This window comes from Ranitomeya variabilis, chromosome 5 (genome assembly GCF_051348905.1).
Source record: "Ranitomeya variabilis isolate aRanVar5 chromosome 5, aRanVar5.hap1, whole genome shotgun sequence".
In the NCBI taxonomy this organism is placed as follows: domain Eukaryota; kingdom Metazoa; phylum Chordata; class Amphibia; order Anura; family Dendrobatidae; genus Ranitomeya; species Ranitomeya variabilis.
Window position 1 is genome coordinate 90,382,482 of NC_135236.1, and position 23,701 is coordinate 90,406,182.

Sequence of the window (23,701 nt, forward strand, 5' to 3'; positions counted from 1 at the left end):
TCCTGGGTGGTCGCCTCTGATGTGCATGCGGCCGATTTGGTTCGTGCCTTTCACGCCGCTCATCCTGATCGCCCTGGTGGTCTTGGTGAGGGTTCGGTGACCCCTCACTAAGGGGGGGGGTACTGTTGTGAATTTGCTTTTTGGCTCCCTCTAGTGGTTACTAGTGTTTTGACTCTGGGTATGTCAGTCATCCCTTGTATGCTCACCTGGGCCGTTAGTTCAGGGGTGTTGCTATATAAGCTCCCTGGACCTTCAGTTCAATGCCTGGCAACGTTGTAATCAGAGCTCATCTGTTGTGCTCTTGTCTACTGATCCTGGTTCCTGCTAGATTAAGCTAAGTCTGCTTTCTTGCTTTTTGCTATTTGTTTTTGTTTGCATTTTTGTCCAGCTTGTACATAATCTGTATCCTAACCTTGCTGGATGCTCTAGGGAGGCTGGAGTTCTCCCCCCGGGCCGTTAGACGGTTCGGGGGTTCTTGTATTTCCAGTGTGGAATTTTGATAGGGTTTTCGTTGACCATATAAGTTATCTTACTACATTCTGCTATTAGTAAGCGGGCCTCTCTTTGCTAAACCTAGTTCATCTCTGTGTTTGTCATTTCCTCTTACCTCACCGTTATTATTTGTGGGGGGCTTGTATCCAACTTTTGGGGTCTATTATCTGGAGGCAAGAGAGGTCTTTGTTTTCCTCTTCTAGGGGTAGTTAGTCCTCCGGCTGGCGCGAGACATCTAGCGACCAACGTAGGCATGTTCCCCGGCTACTTTTAGTGTTGGCGTTAGGAGTAGATATATGGTCAACCCAGTTACCACTGCCCTATGAGCTGAATTTTTGTACTTCGCAGACTTACTTGTTCCTCTGAGACCCTCGCCATTGGGGTCATAACAGGTTAGGCTACTTTCACACTAGCGTTTTTTGGCTTCCGTCGCAATGCGTCGTTGGAGAAAAAACGCATCCTGCAAAAGTGCTTGCAGGATGCGTTTTTTCTCCATTGGCTTGCATTAGCGACGGATTGCCACATGTCGCATCCGTCGTGCGACGGATGCGTCGTGCTTTGGCGGACCGTCGGCACAAAAAAAGCTACATGTAACTTTTTTGTGCGACGTGTCCGCCATTTCCGACCGCGCATGCGTGGCCGGAACTCCGCCCCCGCCTCCCCGCATCTCACAATGGGGCAGCGGATGCGTTGAAAAAACAGCATCCGCTGCACCCGTTGTGCGGCGCTTACAACGCTAGCGTCGGTACGTCGGTCCGACACACTGCGATGGGCCGAGTACGACGCTAGTGTGAAAGTAGCCTTAGGCTTCTTTCACACTTGCATCGGTACGGGGCGGTCGCAATGCGTCGGCCCGACGTACCGACGCACGTTGTGAAAATTGTGCACAACGTGGGCAGCTGATGCAGTTTTTCAACGCATCCGCTGCCCAGTCTATGTCCTGGGGAGGAGGGGGCAGAGTTACGGCCACGCATGCGCGGAAATGGCGGACGCGACGTACAAAAAAAAGGTTACATTGAACTTTTTTTGTGACGACGGGGGCTAAAGTTATGGTTAGGGTTGGGGCTAAAGTTAGGGTTAGGGTTGGGGCTAAAGTTAGGGTTAGAGTTGGGATTAGGGTTAGGGTTTGGATTAGGGTTGGGATTAGTGTTACGTTTGGGATTAGGGTTAGGGTTGGGATTAGGGTTAGGGGTGTGTTGAATTTAGGGTTTTGATTAGGGTTATGGTTAGGGTTGAGATTAGGGCTGTTTTGGGGTTAGGGTTGTGATTATCGTTAGGGTTGTGATTAGGATTATGGATCGGGTTGAGATTAGGGTTATGGATCGGGTTGAGATTAGGGTTAAGGGTGTGTTGGAGTTAGGGTTGGAGTTATAATTTGGGGGTTTCCACTGTTTAGGTACATCAGGGGGTCTCCAAACACGACAGCCAATTTTGCGCTAAAAAAGTCAAATGGTGCTCCCTTCCTTCTGAGCTCTGCCGTGCGCCCAAACAGTGGTTTACCCCCACATATGGGGCATCAGCGTACTCGGGATAAATTGGACAACAACTTTTGTGGTCCAATTTCTCCTGTTACCCTTGTGAAAATAAAAACTTGGGGGCTAAAAATCTTTTTTGTGGGAAAAAAAAATATTTTTTTATTTTCGCTACTCTGCATTATAAACTTCTGTGAAGCACTTGAGCATTCAAAGTTCTCACCACATATCTAGATAAGTTCCTTAGGGGGTCTAGTTTCCAAAATTTGGTCACTTTTGGGGGGTTTCTACTGTTTAGGTACATCAGGGGCTCTGCAAACACAACATAACACCCACAGACAATTCTATCAAAGTCTTAATTCCAAAATGGCGCTCCTTCTCTTCCGAGCTCTGCCGTGTGCCAAAACAGTGGTTTACCCCCACATATGGGGTACCAGCATACTCAGGACAAATTGGACAACAACTTTTGCGGTCCAATTTCTCTTGTTACCCTTGTGAAAATAAAAATTTGTGGGAAAAAAAAATATTTTTTATTTTCACTACTCTGCATTATAAACTTCTGTGAAGCACTTGGGCATTCAAAGTTCTCACCACATATCTAGATAAGTTCCTTGGGGGGTCTATTTTCCAAAATGGGGTCACTTGTTGGGGGTTTCTACTGTTTAGGTACATTAAGGGTCTGCAAACGCAACATAACGCCCGCAGACAATTCTATCAAAGTCTGCATTCCAAAATGGCGCTCCTTCCCTTCCGAGCTCTGCCGTGCGCCCAAACAGTGGTTTACCCCCACATATGGGGTGTCGGCGTACTCAAGACAAATTGTACAACAACTTCTGGGGTCCATTTTCTCCTGTTACCCTTGGTAAAATAAAAATTTGGAGGCAAAAAGATCATTTTTGTAGAAAAAATGCGATTTTTTTATTTTCACGGCTCTACGTTATAAACTTCTGTGAAGCACCTGGGGGTTTAAAGTGCTCACCACACATCTAGATAAGTTCCTTAAGGGGTCTAGTTTCCAAAATGGTGTCATTTGTGGGGGGTCTCCACTGTTTAGGCACACCAGCGGCTCTCCAAACGTGACATGGCGTCCGATCTCAATTCCAGCCAATTCTACATTGAAAAAGTAAAACGACACTCCTTCTCTTCCAAGCTCTGCGGTGTGCCCAAACAGTGGTTTAACCCCACATATGGGGTATCGACATACTCAGGAGAAATTGCACAACAACTTTTGTGGTCTAATTTTTCCTGTTACCCTTGTGAAAATAAAAATTTGGGGGCAAAAAGATCATTTTTGTGAAAACAAATGCGATTTTTTATTTTCACGGCTCTACGTTATAAACTTCTGTGAAGCACTTGGGGGTTCAAAGTGCTCACCACACATCTAGATAAGTTCCTTAAGGGGTCTAGTTTCCAAAATGGTGTCACTTGTGGGGGGTTTCCACTGTTTAGGCACATTAGGGGCTCTCCAAACGCGACATGGCGTCCGATCTTAATTCCAGCCAATTCTGCATTGAAACAGTCAAACGGTGCTCCTTCACTTCCAAGCTCTGCGGTGCGCCCAAACAGTGGTTTACCTCCACATATGGGGTATCGGCGTACTCAGGAAAAATTGCACAACAAAATTTGTGGTTAAATTTCTGTTTTTACACTTGTGAAAATTAAAAAAAATGGTTCTGAAGTAAAATGTTTGCAAAAAAAAGTTAAATGTTCATTTTTTTCTTCCACATTGTTTCAGTTCCTGTGAAGTACGTAAAGGGTTAATAAACTTCTTGAATGTGGTTTTGAGCAGCTTGAGGGTTCAGTTTTTAGAATGGTGTCACACTTGGTTATTTTCTATCATATAGACCCCTCAAAATGACTTCAAAGGTGATGTGGTCCCTATAAAAAACATGGTGTTGTAAAAATGAGAAATTGCTGGTCAACTTTTAACCCTTATAACTCCCAAACAAAAAAAAAAATTGTTTCCAAAATTGTGCTGATGTAAAGTAGACATGTGGGAAATGTTATTTATGAACTATTTTTTGTGACATATCTCTGATTTAAGGGCATAAAAATACAAAGTTTGAAAATTGCAAAATTTTAAAAATTTTTGCCATATTTCCATTTTTTTCATAAATAATCGCAATTAATATCGAAGGAATGTTACCACTAACTTGAAGTACAATATGTCACGAAAAAACAATCTCAGAATCAGCGGGATCCGATAAAGCGTTCCAGAGTTATAACCTCTTAAAGTGACACTGGTCAGAATTGTAAAAATTGGCTCGGTCATTAAGTACCAAATTGGCTCTGTCACTAAGGGGTTAAATATATGTGTAAATGTTTCCTGTCCCATAGGTGGGGGATGAAGATGTGTATGGTGAGGTGAGAGATGAAGCCTCTGATGATGATATGGATGGAGATGAAGCTGTTGTGCGAGGGACGCTATCTGCAAATGTAAGAAGCCGTGGAATATTTCTCATTATAGCGGTTTTATATTTTGTATGTACCTATCTTACCTGCACACTACAACTCATTTCATACAAAGCCATTGGCTGTGGGAGTCTCGTGTATAATGGCTCAAATGTTACCCTGGGATAGTATACGTCTCCAGGCAGATGGTCCTCTGCTTAGTCTTGATCTGAAGGCCAGTGCGCTGTTATTGACACCATTTCTTCCTTTCTTCACTCAGCTTGTAACATCTGGAGAGCTCATGAGTTCTAAAAAGAAGGATCTTCATCCTCGAGATATCGATGCCTTCTGGTTGCAGAGGCAGCTGAGCAGATTTTATGATGATGCCATCGTATCCCAAAAGAAAGCAGATGAGGTTCTGGAAATCTTAAAAGTATGTATCCATACTTCAGTTGAATTTGTATACACATTTCCAAAAAATGTATTTCCTAAATGTCTGGCATTGTAAAGGGGTTGTCCACTACTAAGACAACCCCTTTTCATTCCCCATGTATGGTCCTGTTAAAATAAAAACACTTATACTCATTTCCTGTGCCAGCGCCATTCCAGTGGTGTCGGTACTTGCATTCACGGGACTCACATGAGGTTGTCATGTCTCATGAGCTATGCACTCCATCAGCGTCGGCTTCACTGTCCCCATCTTCGGACATATTGGACATCAGTAGGGCTGAAGCTGCTCTCACTTCCTCTTGATGTTCAATACATCTGAAGGCTGGGACAGTGAAGCCAGCGGTGATGGGACGCAGGGCTTACGTGACATAACAACCTCACGTGAGACCCAGAAACGCCAGTGCCGACACTGCTGGGATATTTCCGACACCATAGGTGAGTATAAATGTTTTTATTTTAATGGGCTAAACATGGGTAATTAGAAAAGGTTGTCCTAGTAGTGAACAACCCTTTTAAAGGGGTTGTCAACTATCTTGACAACCCCCTTCTTAAATGCTTGAGTTCCCTGAGTCAAATACTAAAGCTTATACCCATCTCCCACAATGTCTGCTCCCGGTCTCCCAGCACTGGTGTGAAGTTATGCCAATCAGCGGGTGCTGACCGACTGCCGCCTTGACCATTTAGTCAGAGGGGATGTCCCTTCTGATAGAAAATCAATGAGTAATTGGTGTCAACAGTCACATGACAGAAGTGTTGCGTAACCCACCTAGAAGAGCAGCGCAGACGCCACTGAAAGGGCTGGAGGAGAGTATCCATTGCTTACATTTCTAAAGTGGCCCTAAACTGATTAAGCAGGGGTTGTTAGCTGATAATTATCCATTGATAAAAATATTGCGAAATGTGTTAATGCGGTGACTTTTCATTATATGGTGGCTATTTATTAGTGTTGATCGAACGTGCTCGAGTGCTAACCGAGTGTCTTGGCATGCTCGGTTAATATGTTCAAGTCCCTGCGGCTGCATGTCTTCACAGCTGTTTGAGAGCCACAAAACATGTTTTTAGGCAATCCCTGTATGTGTTGCGACTGTCGAACAGCCGTGAGATGTAGCCGGGGGAACCCAACGTATTTTTCGAGCACACTGAAGACACTTATCATCTGAGCATGCTCGGATAACACCTTATCTGAGCACGTTCGCTCATCACTACGATATATCACACAATGGCAACCACTTTAACTTGTTTGACCCAGGGTATTATTTTATGTAACCCTAAGGACTGCAGTCATTTTGACAGTTGTTTTTTTTTTTTTTAAATATTCATATTCCCCCCCCCCCCCCCCCCCCCCGTTGTATTTAGACTGCAGGAGATGATCGAGAATGTGAAAATCAGCTGGTCCTGCTTCTCGGATTCAACACTTTCGATTTCATTAAGATTCTGAGACAGCATCGTATGATGAGTGAGTGCTCCCTTCCCCGTGGATTAGGATGTTTTATATCCACTAATTGCTTCATATCTCTCTATGTCAATATTGAGCTTCTTACAATTTTCAGTTAACCTAATAATCATTGGGATCGTTTTTCTTTTTTTTTTTTTTTTTTTTTTCCCCCCAGTTCTGTATTGTACTCTGTTGGCCAGTGCTCAGAGTGAAGCAGAAAAAGAGAGAATTATGAATAAAATGGAGTCCGACTCTGAATTATCCAAGTATTTGTACCAGCTACAGGAAACCGAAAAGGAGGATTTGATTCGGGTGAGTGGTAATGACTAGAGATGGGTGGACCCCTGGATGTTTGGGTTTGGCCGAACAGTTAAAAAAAAAAAATAAGAGTTCAGGTAACAGAACCTATTCACTTGAGTGGGGGCCCGAACATCTAGTGTTTGCCACTCTGTCATGTGCTTCACAGCGCTACACACACTGCCTCTGATCGGTGGTCAAAAGACAGCTTAGCCTGCAGCTGCGGTCGGAGGTTAAAAATTTACCTCCGGTCTCTGGCATCCACTGATGGGACTACTACTCCCATCAGCCTATGCCTGCTGCTAATAACGAGCGAGAGCAGGTGTGGCTGGTGGGAGTATGGTTTTCCTCATCATACTCTATTTGCCGCTCATTGCCTTGGAGACCAACCACCACTGCTAAGGCAGCAGAACATAAGCAGTGCTTACAAGCTCTTTCCTGTTGAGCTTGTCAGCATTGTTTATTGTTTTGATGCTGGTCAGGAGTGCTGGAGCGCGTAGATGCCTCCTAATGCTGCCCAATTTCATCACAGTGCTTACATGCTAGACAGCGACGGAGGGCGGTCTCCTAGGCAATGAGCTGTAAACAATAGAAGTGTTCATATCTCAACAAAGGCTGCAAATTTTAATTGAAAGATAATATGCCCTATAGAATAGTGTACGGATCTGATCTGTTTGACGATCGGTACGTACTACAGCTTACCTCTTAATCTATATGGAGGGGGTGGTCTGCCCTTTGGCAAGATTATTGCGGATAGGGGTGATATTTAACTTATAACTCCATTAGTGAAAGACCGAAAGGTAAAGAATCGCACTTTAGGTCCTTTGGAGGACACACGTTGTTTGTCACATGAGAGGCACATGCAGAACATCTATTTTAGGGATAACTTGTAGTGGTTAAGGTCCTGGTAAACTGCACCTCAGCTTCTTCTAGTCGAGGTGGCTGCCATGATGTGTAAATCCTCTGCCACTGCTGCCACTTTGGGTTTTCTTGAAGATTTTGTTTCCAGCTACTGATTCTATGCTTACTTTGCCAATAGGAGGAGCGCACACGTAGGGAGAGGGTACGGCAGTCCCGCGTGGACACAGACTTGGAGAGCATGGATATGGAGCAAGGGGAGGTAAGTTCATGGCTTTGATGGTAAATTGAAGCACGATTACGTTTTCCTTTGCAGTGTAATCTAAACTCTGCGCCTTCTTCTCCCACAGTCCTTCACTCCACGTCAGGTCTTGGACCTTGAGGACTTGGTGTTTGCTCAAGGTAGTCACTTCATGGCCAACAAGCGTTGCCAGCTTCCCGATGGCTCTTTCAGGCGTCAAAGAAAAGGATATGAGGAAGTTCATGTACCTGCTCTGAAACCAAAACCATTTGCAGCAGATGAAGTAAGTGAAGGGTGAATGGAAATGGTAATATCTGTTTGAATGAAAATAAAATAAATGTAAATTGTGTTTTGTTTTTTTCCTAGCAACTTTTGCCTGTTGAGAAACTTCCAAAATATGCCCAGGCTGGGTTTGATGGGTTTAAAACGTTAAATAGGATACAGAGCAAACTTTTCAAAGCTGCATTGGAAACTGATGAGAATCTACTTCTCTGCGCCCCCACAGTGAGTATTTTATGTAGTGCATGCTGGGGATAGTAGTACTCTGTATTAATGGATAGTCCGTGACTCTGCTTCATTTGTGTCCACTAGGGTGCTGGTAAAACAAACGTAGCTCTCATGTGCATGCTGAGGGAGATTGGAAAGCACATCAACGTAGATGGCACCATCAATGTCGACAACTTCAAAATTATTTACATCGCTCCCATGCGATCTTTGGTACAAGAAATGGTGGGCAATTTCAGTAAGGTAAGAATACATCTATATAATTTGGACTCCTAGTTTGAACCCCCTTTGTGGATTGCATCATGGGTTTGGATTTGTGTTCCTCACACCTATTCTTGCCCGTCCAGAGATTATCTACATATGGGATCACTGTGGCCGAGTTGACAGGTGATCATCAACTGTGTAAAGAGGAGATCAATGCTACCCAGATTATCGTCTGCACGCCGGAGAAGTGGGATATCATCACTCGTAAAGGAGGCGAGAGAACCTACACTCAGCTGGTCCGTTTGATCATCCTGGTCAGTTCCTCTGCACTTGGAATCTCACTAATCTTTGTATTGATCTCAGCAGATTGTCTCCTAACATTGCTCTTGTTTTTCAGGATGAAGTCCACCTCCTCCATGATGACCGAGGCCCTGTGTTAGAATCTTTAGTTGCCCGAGCAATCCGGAACATAGAGATGACGCAAGAAGATGTTCGTTTGGTGGGCCTTAGTGCCACCCTGCCCAACTATGAAGATGTCGCTACTTTCCTTCGCGTCGATCCCGCTAAAGGACTCTTCTATTTTGACAACAGGTACTTTTCGTCCTGCTTGTAAAGTAATTCGAGACCCCGATATTCTAACATTGACATTTTTTACATCCTTTAAATTGAGTTGCCCTGGTTCATAATCCTTTCTTTTTTTTTTAAATAGTTTTCGTCCTGTACCTCTGGAGCAAACGTATGTTGGGATCACGGAAAAGAAGGCTATTAAACGTTTCCAGATCATGAATGAGATTGTTTATGAGAAGATTATGGAGCATGCTGGGAAAAACCAGGTGTGTATGCTAACTAGGGGTATGTTCACACTTAGCATTTTTGCAGCATTTGATTTTTTTTTTCAGCAGTACAAACTAGTGTTGTCAGCAAAAATGCTGTGTAAAATATGTGTTTGTGCTACATTTTTTTTGTGCGTTACCTGTTTATTTGTTTTGGGGTTTTTTACTATTTATTTGAATGGGTGAAAAATACTGCAAAAAACTCTGAAAGAATTGACATCCTGCAGATGAAAAAAACATTCAGCAGCTCAAAAAATGCAAGGGAAAAAGCGAGAGATTTTTGGATTCTCATTCACATTGCTGGTACAGTAAAACATAGCATTTTTACTGGAGAAAAAATAACGCTGCAAAAATGCCACTTGTGAGCTTACCTTTACACCGGTATCGCACAATGATGTATCGTGGTCCAAGTGGAGCCAGCGATGATCGGACCATCAGTGTCTTTGACCAAAATTCAACAGCCTTCCAGGCATATGAGTGTTCATTTCAGGTTAGGAGACCCACACTCAGTATGTACATGACGGTCCACACTCTGGCCATGATACGTGGATGTGTGAACCCCACCTAAAGCAGTGTGACTTGTCAATCATTCCCAGTTGTATAGTGTTACCTTTTCCCATTCCCAGGTACTGGTTTTTGTCCATTCACGAAAAGAAACTGGTAAAACCTCCCGTGCCATCAGAGATATGTGCCTGGAGAAGGATACATTAGGTCTGTTCCTCCGTGAGGGATCTGCATCAACTGAGGTTCTGCGTACAGAGGCTGAGCAATGCAAGGCAAGCTACCTGTCCTTTCTTGTACCTCCATTTTCTGCATGCTAATCTTTATTATTAACAGCATTTTGTGATTTCTGCAGAATTTGGAGTTAAAGGATCTCCTGCCATATGGATTTGCTATCCATCATGCGGGTATGAGTCGTGTGGACAGGACTCTAGTGGAAGATCTATTTGCTGATAAGCACATTCAGGTTAGCATGCTTCTAATCGCATGATAAAACGTCCCTACATGTGCTGAAAAATGATGGACACAACTTGCTTTTCTCCCTCGCCTCATTGGGGGACACAGACCGTAGGTGTATGCTGCTGCCACTAGGAGGCTGACACTTATTTACTCACTATGCTCCGCTCCATCGGCATCAAGGACACCGTTCTCTCCTGGTTCTCCTCCTATCTCTCTGACCGATCCTTCACTGTATGTTTTGCTGGTTCCTCCTCCTCTCCCCTTCCCCTTACTGTTGGGGTTCCTCAAGGATCAGTCCTAGGCCCCCTCCTCTTCTCTTTGTATACTGCCCCTATTGGACAAACAATCAGTAGATTTGGTTTCCAGTACCATCTCTATGCTGACGACACGCAATTATACACCTCTTCTCCTGCTTTCACTCCGACCTTCGTAGAAAACACCAGTGATTGTCTTACCGCTGTTTCTAACATCATGTCCTCCCTCTATCTGAAACTGAACCTGTCAAAAACTGAACTCCTCGTGTTCTCTCCCTCTACTAACCTACCTTTGCCTGACATTGCCATCTCCGTGTGCGGTTCCACCATTACTCCCAAGCAACATGCCCGCTGCCTTGGGGTCATCCTTGACTCCAAGCTTTCATTCACCCCCCACATCCGATCACTGGCTCGCTTTTCTTATCTGCATCTCAAAAATATTTCTAGAATTCGCCCTTTTCTTACTTTCGACTCTGCAAAAACTCTTACTGTCTCACTTATTCATTCTCGTCTGGACTATTGTAACTCTCTACTAATCGGCCTCCCTCTTACCAAACTCTCCCCGCTCCAATCTGTCCTGAATGCTGCTGCCAGGATCATATTCCTCACCAACCGTTACACCGATGCCTCTACCTTGTGCCAGTCATTACACTGGCTACCCATCCACTGCAGAATCCAGTACAAAACTACTACCCTCATCCACAAAGCACTCCATGGCTCAGCACCACCCTACATCTCCTCTCTGGTCTCAGTCTACCACCCTACCCGTGCCCTCCGCTCAGCTAATGACCTCAGGTTCGCATCCTCAATAATCAGAACCTCCCATTCCCGTCTCCAAGACTTTACACGTGCCGCGCCGATTCTTTGGAATGCACTACCTAGGTTAATACGATTAATCCCCAATCCCCACAGTTTTAAGCGTGCCCTTAAAATGCATTTGTTCAGACTGGCCTACCGCCTCAACGCATTAACCTAACTATCCCTGTGTGGCCTAATAAAAAAAAACAAAAAAAACCATAATCCGGTTCCTCGCATCATGTTCTCATACACTTTATGCAGTTAATAGCCTCTGTGTCTGTACTGCTACATACTTAGGCTGTTAACTGGTTCATGCAGCTTTACATGAACACCCGAGCCTTACACTATGGCTGGTCCAAATAACTAAAGCAATTGTTACCATCCACCTCTCGTGTCTCCCCTTTTCCTCATAGTTTGTAAGCTTGCGAGCAGGGCCCTCATTCCTCCTGGTATCTATTTTGAACTGTGATTTCTGTTTTGCTGTAATGTCTATTGTCTGTACAAGTCCCCTCTAGAAGTTGTAAAGCGCTGCGGAATATGTTGGCGCTATATAAATATAAAAATTATTATTATTATTATTACTTATGTGTTTTGTGTATAAAAAAGACTTTCCTTGCCCCAGTGTCGCCATCTCTGCATCTGTCACTTCTTCTCCACTCTTTCTGTCGTTGACGTTCTTACAGGGGCTGGCCGACTCATTTTAAGTTAAGCCAGCCCCCGCCTCCATCATAGCTTATACAGAAATGGAAAGTATCTATCTATCTTTTTATCTACTAGCTGTTTCCAGCCAGCTAACGCTCGGCACGCTCATTGCTATCTAATTAATGCTGCTGGTGATTAAACTATAGTAAATAATGACAACATTCAATAGCGCTTCCGCAGGTGGTAAATTAACTTAAAATGAAGTTAATAACAATAGTGTGGCGATGTGTGGGGGGCGGGATTATGTGTGGGTGTGGGGGGCGGGATTATGTGTGGGTGTGGGGGGCGGGATTGTGTGGGGGTGGGGGGGCGGGATTATGTGTGGGGGTGGGGGGGCGGGATTGTGTGGGGTGGGGGGGCGGGAATGTGTGGTTGGGGGGGCGGGAATGTGTGGTTGGGGGGGCGGGAATATGTGTGGTAATGTGGGGGAATTGTGTGGTAATGTGGGGGGATTGTGTGGTAATGTGGGGGGATTGTGTGGTAATGGGGTGGGGGGGCAGGATTATGTGTGGTGATGTGGTGGGGGGCGGGATTATGTGTGGTGATGTGGTGGGGGAGCGGGATTATGTGTGGTGATGTGGTGGGGGAGCGGGATTATGTGTGGTGATGTGGTGGGGGAGCGGGATTATGTGTGGTGATGGGGTGGGGGAGCGGGATTATGTGTGGTGATGGGGTGGGGGAGCGGGATTATGTGTGGTGATGGGGTGGGGGAGCGGGATTATGTGGTGGGGGAGCGGGATTGTGTGGTGGTGGGGGAGCGGGATTGTGTGGTGATGGGGTGGGGGGGCGGGATTGTGTGGGGTGGTGGGGGGCGGGATTGTATGTGGTGATGGGGTGGGGGCGGAGCTACTGTGCAGGGGGCGGGATTAGCGAGTAATCACGATGCCTCATATATGTATATCTCTCTGACGGCAGTTCTCCCTCAGGTACAACTCCGACAAAAAGTGGTAAGGAAGCTCCTTTCTGCATGGAGAGTGGGCTGCACTGGTGTAGCTTTCATAATTAAAGTACATTACTAAGTTTTATTACTTGTTAAATCTGAGCATATATATATTTTTTTTTAATTCCGCTTAATCTGCAGCCTAAATTTAGTCTGCCATAAAATGCTTTCTAGTGATATATGATGGTGAAATTCACTGATATATGGTTGGTTGTAGGTCCTAGTCTCCACAGCCACGCTGGCCTGGGGTGTGAATCTTCCAGCTCATACAGTTATCATCAAAGGGACTCAGGTTTACAGCCCTGAAAAAGGCAGATGGACTGAGCTGGGAGCCCTGGATATCTTGCAAGTCAGTATTAATGCTTGATGACTAGTGATGAGCGAACGTGCTTGGATACATGCAATCCCTGCATGTACTGCGGCTATCGAATAGGCGCGAGACATGCAGCCTCGGGTACTCGGACATATTATTCGAACACGCCAAAGTCACTTGGTTAGCGCCCGAGCATGCTCTGATAGCACCTTATCTCAGCACCTTCGCTCATCACTGTTGATGACTATTTGCTTTAATGTCTCGTACAATAACAGAATGTGTTTGTCCTGAATCTGACCAGTAAAAAAAATAAAATACTTTTTTTTTCATTAGATGCTGGGTAGAGCCGGGCGTCCTCAGTATGACACAAAAGGTGAAGGTATCCTCATTACCTCACACGGGGAACTGCAGTATTATCTGTCCCTCCTCAATCAGCAGCTGCCCATTGAGAGTCAGATGGTGGCCAAGCTCCCAGACATGCTAAACGCAGAGGTGGTCCTTGGAAATGTACAAAATGCTAAGGTACTTGTTTATTATTGTAAAATCCCGTCTCTTCGTAGTGTAGAGGCTGTCGAGTGGAGCTGGTTAGGTTTATCTGTTCTTGAGTTATGAGACTATTCCATCGTCTGCTTCCAGAACCGTAGCTAAACACTCCTCATTGTTTTTAGGATGCTGTGAACTGGCTGGGATACACCTACCTGTATATTCGGATGCTTCGCTCACCCAATCTTTATGGAATCTCACACGATGATGTGAAATCTGATCCATTACTCGAGCAAAGGCGTCTAGACTTGATCCACACAGCAGCTCTTATGTTGGACAAGAACAATTTGGCCAAGTATGACAAGAAGACTGGTAATTTCCAGGTAAAATACGCAGGACTGAGTTTATGCTGGCAGAATGAGTAGACTAAATGATCCTTTTATCCTATTATTGACCTATTTTTTTATATAATTAAGGTCACTGAATTGGGTCGTATCGCAAGCCACTACTACATCACTAACGATTCGGTACAGACTTACAACCAGCTCCTGAAGCCGACCCTCAGTGAGATTGAGCTGTTCCGTGTCTTCTCCTTGTCCTCAGAGTTCAAAAACATCACCGTCAGAGAGGTGCGTATATGCTTAATCCAGTAGCCAATGTCCATAAGGTTGGATGGTTTTAATCCTTGTGCAGAGAAACATCATTTTTTCACGCAGATTACCGTATTTCGCGGACTATAAGACGCACTGGACCATAAGGCGCACCCCAAATTTGGGGTGAAAATTGCAGAAAAAAAGATTTTTTTATAAGATGGGGGTCCGTCTTATTGTCCGAATTTACAGTATCTTACCTGAAGGCTGGCGGTGGCAGAGCAGGGTCACAGGAGGCATGGTGTCGGCAGAGGTGGGGTGATGCGGTACGGCGTGCACCTGAGCAGGGTCCCTTCCTGCTTAGGTGGGCGACGCCACGGCCTGGTGTCCATGGGAGGGTTGCAGCACTGGTTACCGGCAGAGGTGCTGGGATGAGGAGGTGCTGGGATGAGGAGGTGCTGGGATGAGGAGGTGCTGGGATGAGGAGGTGCTGGGATGAGGAGGCGCAGGGATGAGGAGGCGCAGGGATGAGGAGGCGCAGGGATGAGGAGGCGCAGGGATGAGGAGGCGCAGGGATGAGGAGGCGCAGGGACAGGTATGGTGTGAGAGGGTCCCTTTCCCCGGTGAGGTGATGCAGCAGCCCGGTAAGGAGCAGAGCCGGGTGAATGCTGTTGTTATCGGTGGTGGCGGCCATCTTCCGGGGCCGCGCGAGCGCAGATGAAGAGCTCTGCTTCCCGGGGCTTCAGGAAAATGGCCGCGGGAGGCCGCGCGTGCGCAGATGGAGATCGCGCGGCCATTTTCCTGAAGCTAAGAACTTCAGAAAAATGGCCGCCGCGATCCCCATCTGCGCACGCGCGGCATCCCGCGGCCATTTTCCTGAAGCCCCGGGAAGCAGAGCGCTTCATCTGCGCACGCGCGGCCCCCGGAAGATGGCCGCCACCACCGATAACAACAGCATTCACCCGGCTCTGCTCCTTACCGGGCTGCTGCATCACCTCACCGGGGAAAGGGACCCCGCTCACTGCGCCTCCTCATCTCCGCACGTCTGCCGCCGCACCTCTGCCACCGCACCTCTGCCGCCACAGGTAAGCCTGCATTTCGACTATTAGACGCACCCCCCATTTTCCCCCCTTTTTTGGGGGGGAAAAAGTGCGTCTTGTAGTCCGAAAAATACGGTAGGTTTTTATGCACTTTTTTATATTTTGATTTTGTCTTTCAGGAAGAGAAACTGGAATTACAAAAGCTTCTGGAACGAGTTCCAATACCTGTGAAAGAAAGTATAGAGGAGCCAAGTGCAAAAGTGAGACTTGTACCATCATTTTGCTTCTGATGTGATCCCAGCGCTTTGCCCTCAAATGTCAGTAACTAATGGTTGGTTGCTCTTCTTTCCTAGATCAATGTCTTGCTCCAAGCCTACATCTCACAGCTGAAGCTAGAAGGGTTTGCTCTAATGGCAGACATGGTGTACGTCACACAGGTATGATGCTGCATCATCATTACTTAATGTTTAACATATTCTTTTTTAGAAGCCAGAAAATACAAGACCTAACAATTAAAGTGAACTGGCAGGTCTGCCATGCCCACCAATTCAGTTAAGTGCTTTAAAATGAAGATTTTGGGTGCTTAGCATAAAACGAGTTTCTCAGAACCATCATTGGGGGACACAGGAACCCATTGGTGTGTGCTGCTAACACTGTGCAAAAAAAGTTATCTCCTCCCCACCAACTGGTAACAAGCTAATTAGTTAGTGAAAAAGCAGTAGGAGAAGCTACAGGTATACAACCATCATAACATAACCATAACCAACAATAAACAAGGGTTGGTACTGTGTCCCCCTAATGAAGGCTCCAAGAAAGGGATTTTATGGTAGGTACCCAAAATCTTCATTTCTCTATGGCTTCATTGGTGGACATAGGAAATCATGGGTCATTCGAAAGCAGTCCCAAGGCTGGATAAGAGTAGTACCCTCAAATCAAAGCTCGGGCAACTGCTGCTTGCAGGACCTTTCTACAAAACCTTGTATAACCTGGCAAAGGAATGCATGGAAGACCATATAGCAGCCTTGCAAATCTGTGAGGCTGACTCCTAGGGGAGGATGGTCAAGTAGGCCCCCAGTGCGCATGTGGAGTGCACTATGACCCTAAGTCGATGTGTTCTGTCCCTTAGTAGTCTTCCAGAATGGCAGAACGAACCCAGCAGGCAATGGTAGACTTGGAAGCAGCCAAGCCTTTGAGGGGAATTATGAGCAGTGAGTCCACACGTCTTGATGGGTGCTTTCTTGGTAAGATAGAGACGGAGGGCTCTTACCAGGTCCAGTTTGTTTAGAGACCGCTCTCGAGAATGAGAAGGGGACTGAGAAAGGGATGGAAGAACAATCTGCTCATTGAGGTGAAATACAGAAACCATCTCAAGGAGAAAGGATCATATCGAACGTAGCACTACCTTGACCTGGTGGAAGACTAGATAAGAGGAACGACAAGAGAGCTTCGAGTTCTGATAGAAGTGATGGCGACCAGAAAGGCTCTGGACCATGTCTCTTATATTAGAGGCCTGGTCAGAATCCAGGTCTGAGTCATCCTCTGACAGTACATCCGCAACCATCTCGCATGACTCGGGAGGAGGACTGGGAGGAAGCTGTTCGCTGGGAGAGACCAGGGGGAAAGTGGGAGCAGGAGGAAGACCTAGAATGACGCTCCTGTTTAGATCGCTTATGGCCCATAGAGCCGATGAGTTCTGCGATCCGCTAGTAACAGCGGAGGTAGGAAGGGGCAGTCTGTCAAGAACAGACACCAGGGTCTGCAACACCTTGGTGAGGTCTGTCACAAATTATGACAGACAGGTAGCCCACACTGGGATAGGGGCACCACTCTCTCCTGGGGCATTTGCGGACTCCTGGGTAGCCGGTGCGAGGGCTGCTGCAGTCCTGGCAGAGGGGAGATGACTGACCTGAAGGGAGTTTTCATTTACATGAAGAGCAGACAAAGTGCCTGACTAGCAGAGGAAGAAGCAAGACGGCGCAAGCGCTCTCCTTTAGGATTAGGCATGATAAGAATCAGACCCACTAACTAATGCCAGAAGGTTAGGGGGCAGAAAGATATGAGCTGAAGAGTGTCAGTCTGCAGAGCACAGCTACTCACAGGAAGATGCAGGTCCTGTCTGGCTCCAGGACAATTGCAGGAGTAAATGCAGAACTTCCTGCAGAGAGATGCCACCTTCCGGGTTCTGATGCCGGCAAATGGTGACCACAGGGAGGAAGAGGAGGGCCCGCAGAGTGAAAAGTGCGCAGAGTTTCCGCGACACTGGAGGAAAGGGGGGCTTGTGCAGAAAGAACTTGCACGATGAGGCTGGGAAAGGGGGCAGAGCTAACCACTGGAGCTCCGAGGACAAAAACCTGCCCAATGAAGCTGGGAACGGGCAGAGCTAGCCGCCGAGGTTAGGCCACGCTGAAGCTGGGCCTAAATTGGAAAACAATAACTGATGAAACCGGGGAGGACGGCATGGGGGCCCCAAAGGTAATGGTACTGTAACCCTGCGCCCCCGGTCCCTGCTGTGCTGCTCGTTCCCTGTGCCTGCCCACATAGGAAACTTTTTTTTTTTTATAAACTGAATTGTGAAGGGGGGGGGGGGGGGGGTTTGAATGGCAAGTCAAGGAAAACAGAGCATCTAGACAGCCGGGACCTGGACAAAACAATGTGGTAAAGCAGCTGTTTTTCTCCTCATTTTGCGTGTAAAGCTGGCATCAGGGGAGAAAATGGTGATGAGGAGGATTTGGTGTTAGAAAAGGTGCGGTGAGTTACTGCGCTTCTGGGGAGCAAGGCACGTTGTGGTTGGATGAGGATGGTAGGGAAAGAGGAGAATCTTTGCGCCAGGAAAGCCTGCGCGATGGAGAGAAAGTGAGGTGCGGGGCCGAACAAAGCTGGGGCCTAGAGTAAGGAGAGAGGCCGGCTGAGGGGAGAAGAGCGGCACAGAGGTCAAAAGACGGCGCCAGAAGGAAGGGCCTTACTTGCTGTCTGCACAGGGGGGAAGAGACCTGTGGGAGAAAATTACCTCTCCATCCCTGAAGCTGATTCCTCAGATGCCCTGTCATGGAAGGACCAAAACTGATGTCCAAACATCTGTATCTGGACATCCTGACGCCGTCAGGCTCTGGAAGGTGAGGGCAGGTGTAGGGGGCCAGGACTGTCCTTCAGATCACCTTAACCCATCTCGTGTGTTAGGGTCCTGCCGGATAGACTGACAAGGATACGGGGTGTCAGACCATGCTGTACTCTCTACATGGGATAACAGAATGACTATTTCCCTCCAAGAGGTTACTGAAGAAAAGACCTTCTGGAAAAGATAAATTATTAGTGGAAAAACGCCGAAAATCGAGGTAGATATGGATCTACTGAAAGAATCATGTCCGCCTCTCACTGACACTAAGCTAAACTGATTAGCCCCTTGCCTATTGGTGGGTATATACTGCTGCTGTTATAAATGCTTTTCTTTATCGCTTCATTGGGGACGCTGGAAAACCATGGGTGTATGCTGCTGTCACTAGGCGTCTGACACTCAGAAAGGAAAATGGCTCCTCAGCAGTATACACTCACCGATAAAGCATTTATGTATCTGAATTATGTTATACAGGGCTGGATAGGGAGGGAGTTTAATCACACATGGCTGAATGCTGCTGGATTGGAGGGCATGGGGGACCTGACAGGTTCCTTTTAAACTACAGAGCTAATGAGATGCACTACTTAATCATGTACTTCTCCTCCATCTTGATGTTTTTTCTTCTATTCTAGTCCGCCGGACGTCTCATGCGAGCAATATTTGAAATCGTTTTGAATCGAGGATGGGCACAACTCACTGACAAAACTCTGAATCTCTGCAAAATGATAGATAAAAGGATGTAAGTGACCCCCGGTATGTTAAATAGCTAGTTTCTAACCGCACACTTACAGCACTGAACTTGCCTCTATTTTCAGGTGGCAGTCCATGTGTCCCCTTCGTCAGTTCAGGAAGCTCCCAGAGGAAGTGGTGAAGAAAATTGAAAAGAAAAACTTCCCCTTTGAACGTCTGTATGACTTAAATCATAATGAGATAGGTGAGGAAATATTTTATTTACAAGTCTCGACTGAGCAATCAATTTCCAGAATTCATCCGACATGGATTCCACTGCCAGAACTTGCCAAGAGGGGCAGATTTTAGTAGGAAAACATTCAGGTGGCCAATATGTCATGTAGTTTTACATGGCACCCATTTAGATGAAAAGGTGACGATGTATGTAATGCAGGGCTTCCACCCCTCTCCTACCTAACGACATGAGTATTGTGCTTCTTTCCACCCCTCCACCATTGGCCGCAGCATTGTTTCCCACACCACCCCTCCACACACAGCAGCATTCTTTCCAAGACCACCATTAAAGGGAATCTGTCAACATGTTTTTGCTATGTAATCTGAAGACAGCATGAGGTAGGGGTTAAAACACAGATTTCAGCCTCCTATTCAAGTTCCGTGGTTTTGTTTTCTTGCAATGATTGTTTTGCCACCAGAAGCTTATCATTTCTGGACAGGCAGCTTTTTCATGCTAGTCTGACTCTGCCCCTTCTGTGATAGGCACCTCACTGTCTACAGACATTGTGTATACAGAGCCTGGTGTGGGCGGGTTTAGCTTCCTCAGCTCTGCTGTATTGCTAAATCTAAAAACTCAGCATCACAAAAACCAGTAAACTAAGTGATCGTTGGATTCAGCTTCTCTTAGCCTGACATAGGCAATCAGATAGGGTAGCAAAAACCTGCTGACAGATTCCCTTTAAAAAACATTTGTCTTAAAAAATTATTTTAATGTGACCATTCTTTAACTCTTTTTCATTTGCTACTTCAAATCATTTTAGGCGAGTTGATCCGTATGCCCAAAATGGGGAAAACCATTCATAAATATGTGCACTTATTCCCAAAGCTGGACCTGTCCGTGCACCTACAGCCAATAACTCGGTCCACATTAAAAGTGGAGCTCACCATTACTCCCGACTTCCAGTGGGATGAGAAGGTGCGTCTTCTAGGTCTAATTATTGGCATTCTCAAGTGTCTAGCTGCTGCTTATATAATCTGCAGAACCAGATGTGCATGCAACAAAGAATGACTAGAATCTGCAGCAGAAAGCGGGAATGTGTCCATCTTGATTTCTATCTATCCATGTTGGATCTGTATTTTAAGTTTTTATATTCTATTGTTGACAGGTCCATGGTTCTTCTGAAGCTTTTTGGATTTTAGTAGAAGATGTGGACAGTGAAGTGATTTTGCATCATGAATATTTCCTCCTCAAAGCCAAATACGCCCAGGACGAACATCTTGTCACTTTCTTTGTTCCAGTTTTTGAGCCTTTGCCTCCACAGTACTTTATCAGGGTTGAGTCCGACCGTTGGCTTTGTAAGTAACTTGCTCACATTTTATTTGCTTGCATACAGAATGTATTTAAGGATCTGCACATTATTTTGCAAAAGGCTGTGATTATTTGAACTTTGATTTGGTCATAAATTGTCTTAGATTGTTCTGGAGAGCAGATAGATGACCCTGCACAAGTTTTGTTTCACGGATTTTACTGTGAACATCATTCTCCTGCTGGGTGTTTTCTATAATTCATAGAAGCTGCAAGAGGCAAACAAAGTAATTTGTTTTATGAAATTTTACACAGTCATAAAATCACGCATTTAAGAAAAAATTACCTCCAACTGTCCATGACCTTGAAAAGAAATTAAAAACCCTCACCTAATTCATGGTGCTTAAACCGCTGGCAGCCAGGTATATTTTTCTCTGAAACCCTTCAGCCGGGGACCATAACCAGAGAATAGACTAATCCGGCATCCCCCCCTAGCCGGATCCTCCCTCTGCCACTGCTGGTGATTGACAGGTGTCTCCCATAGTAGGAGAGCTGTGAATCACTCGGAGTAGCGCTGAGGAAAGCCATGCAGTGGTGGTTCCCATCTAGTCGCCCTCTCTGCTTAGTTGCCCTCTCTGCCCATAACTTTTAAAGTATATTTTCTCTGAAACCCTGGAGTGTTTCAAAGGAAATTATACTTTGCTTCAATTGTGGATCCAGACTCTGATTCATGCTGGCCTGCAGTTTGGGCAGCGTACATCAGGTGACCGGTCCTCTTTAGATAGTATATTAGGTGCTTGTGTTATGCTACTTAGCTTAACCTCTTCTAGACCACCCAACAACGTAAGTAGAGCATTCCCAAAATCACACTGTTGTCATATACACATATATTTGTGCCAATAAAACATTATTTTGCACATATTATTCACCCACTTCAAGGAAGGATATTATTTAGCCTTCAGGTAACATTGGAATGTCCTGTAGTCCGGGGCATGGGTCGATCCTGCAAAGGCGGCCGAGCTGCACAACTCTGTCAAGGAATAGTCTCCGTGTAGTGCTCATCCATCCTCAGCTTACTTCTTGCCAACATAGTTGTTTTCTAGAATAGAGCTGCTAATGTGAGGGATGATGTCACGGAAAGGGCGGGGCCTTCCTAATTTACTATTATTATGTTTTATTTATATAGCACTATCATATTTCGCAGCTCTTTACAAACATTATCAGCACTGTCCCCATTGGGGCCCACAATCTAAATTTTCTATCAGTATGTCTTTGGAGTGTTGGAGGAAACAAGAGTACCCGGAGGAAACCCACACAAACATGGGGAAACTATATTAACTTTTTGCAGATGTTGTCCTTGGTGCAATTTGAACACCGTTCCCTAGCACTGCAAAGCAACAGTGCTAACCATGGAGCCATCATGCTGCCCACACATTACAGTGCTAAGCTTATGTCAGGAAGCAGCATGTGCTGGTAACAAAGAGGAGCAATGCACTGTAGTATACAGCTGTATACAGGGGACAGATGTACTGCAGACTTAGCTATGTATAGATGGGACAAAAAGGCGATATATACTTCAGGATGGCCTGTATGTAGAAGGGACAGAAAGTAGAGATATTCTACTGGCTGGGCTGTATCCTGGGGACAGATAGAGAGACTGCAGGTTGGGGCTCTGTATATAAAGGCTGAAAGGAGAAATATACTTCAGTATGGGGCTCTGTGTACAGGAGCTGAGATTAGTAGAGCTGTGTTTTGTTATCTGTTGCTGAGAGTTCAGTGATGTGAAGCTGCAATTGTCGGTCTATTGATGCATATGACAGAGAATTATCTTCTGTTATATGTATTAACAGAACCTCATTTGCAGTTCTTAAAACTCATCTGTAGTGGCAGGCAACAAACACCGTTCTGCACTGCCATTGTGGAGGAGTGCAGGAGAGTTGAGCTCTGCTAGAACCAGCTGTTGTAAAATGTATACTCAGCTATACTGATGTAGATGGTAGAAGGTAACATTCATAGGGCTGAGTATGCACAGAAGCATAAGGTGACACTTAGATTAGCTGGATGATAACTCAGAGAAGTGGGGCTAGTCAGTAGAGAGGGGGTGGGGGTCTGCACTGTGTATACGCCTTGATATTGGAGCACAGAATTAACAGTCATGGAATAATGGAAATACAGGATGGTTAGATGTGTTAATAATATGCAAATGATGAAGAAATGGAAAGTAAATGTTCAAAACTCCTCAATTTATTCAGTATGAGCACCACTTGAAGAAATTCCTGCATTTACACATCTTGGCTGCTTTCGATGTTATTAATGGTTGTCTCAGGAAGGTTCTGCTGCACTTAATGCACTTGAGCAAATCCTCAAGATCCGCTACTGGCAGCTTCCTTTGCAATTGCCAACCACTGACACACTAGATACGCCTGATGGGAGATAAGTCTGGAGACGCCGCAGGTCACGGTAGCATGTTTAGGCTACCTAGGCTGCTCACAGTAGTGCGACCCATGTATTTTTGAGCTGAAAAACTGTTTCACTGTCACTTTGGAGAAATGGCCGTACCATTGGCTTTACTACCAAATCATTGTAACTCCAAGCTCTTGGTGTACAGAGGGAAAATGGCCCAATCTTCAACTGCTTAATTAATATCAATAAATTATTTTTTCTGTTTGCAGCCTGTGAAACACAACTTCCGGTCTCTTTCCGTCACCTGATACTGCCTGAGAAATACCCACCACCCACGGAACTGCTGGATCTGCAGCCACTGCCCGTTTCTGCCTTGAGAAATAGCGCCTTTGAGAGCCTTTACCAAGACAAGTTTCCTTTCTTTAACCCTATTCAGACCCAGGGTGAGTTTCTACCTGTCAGTCTAGTGTACATATGAATGAGCTTGTAATTTGTGATCAGTGTGTCAAGAAGCTCAGTAGTATTCTTCCTGCACACTAAAAAAAAAAAAATAAATGTGTATATATATATATACTCTCTACCAGTGGCGTATCCAGGGGGGGCAGCCGGGACATGTGCCCCGGGCGCAGCCCACAGGGGGGCGCCAGCAGGGCCGCCAGCAGGGCCGCCTGAATCCTGATGATGCGGCATTGCGGCGGTCACGGTGTCCAAGCTGAGGCT

General features: G+C 45.8%; 1 protein-coding gene across 1 annotated transcript in view; it reads left to right on the forward strand.

The window, feature by feature from the left end:
- SNRNP200 (small nuclear ribonucleoprotein U5 subunit 200) overlaps positions 1–23,701 on the forward strand; it is a 65,002-nt gene that overhangs the window by 15,655 nt on the left and 25,646 nt on the right. Inside the window, exons 6-29 of the mRNA XM_077262911.1 lie at positions 4,302–4,400; positions 4,636–4,788; positions 6,162–6,261; positions 6,416–6,552; positions 7,577–7,657; positions 7,746–7,919; positions 8,003–8,140; positions 8,228–8,383; positions 8,488–8,658; positions 8,742–8,935; positions 9,054–9,177; positions 9,804–9,953; positions 10,034–10,144; positions 13,049–13,180; positions 13,478–13,666; positions 13,813–14,010; positions 14,104–14,256; positions 15,437–15,517; positions 15,611–15,694; positions 19,002–19,108; positions 19,185–19,303; positions 20,094–20,248; positions 20,439–20,628; positions 23,251–23,424. Coding sequence (XP_077119026.1) covers positions 4,302–4,400; positions 4,636–4,788; positions 6,162–6,261; positions 6,416–6,552; positions 7,577–7,657; positions 7,746–7,919; positions 8,003–8,140; positions 8,228–8,383; positions 8,488–8,658; positions 8,742–8,935; positions 9,054–9,177; positions 9,804–9,953; positions 10,034–10,144; positions 13,049–13,180; positions 13,478–13,666; positions 13,813–14,010; positions 14,104–14,256; positions 15,437–15,517; positions 15,611–15,694; positions 19,002–19,108; positions 19,185–19,303; positions 20,094–20,248; positions 20,439–20,628; positions 23,251–23,424 — 3,370 coding nt within the window. The remainder of the gene's footprint in view (positions 1–4,301; positions 4,401–4,635; positions 4,789–6,161; positions 6,262–6,415; positions 6,553–7,576; positions 7,658–7,745; positions 7,920–8,002; positions 8,141–8,227; positions 8,384–8,487; positions 8,659–8,741; positions 8,936–9,053; positions 9,178–9,803; positions 9,954–10,033; positions 10,145–13,048; positions 13,181–13,477; positions 13,667–13,812; positions 14,011–14,103; positions 14,257–15,436; positions 15,518–15,610; positions 15,695–19,001; positions 19,109–19,184; positions 19,304–20,093; positions 20,249–20,438; positions 20,629–23,250; positions 23,425–23,701) is intronic.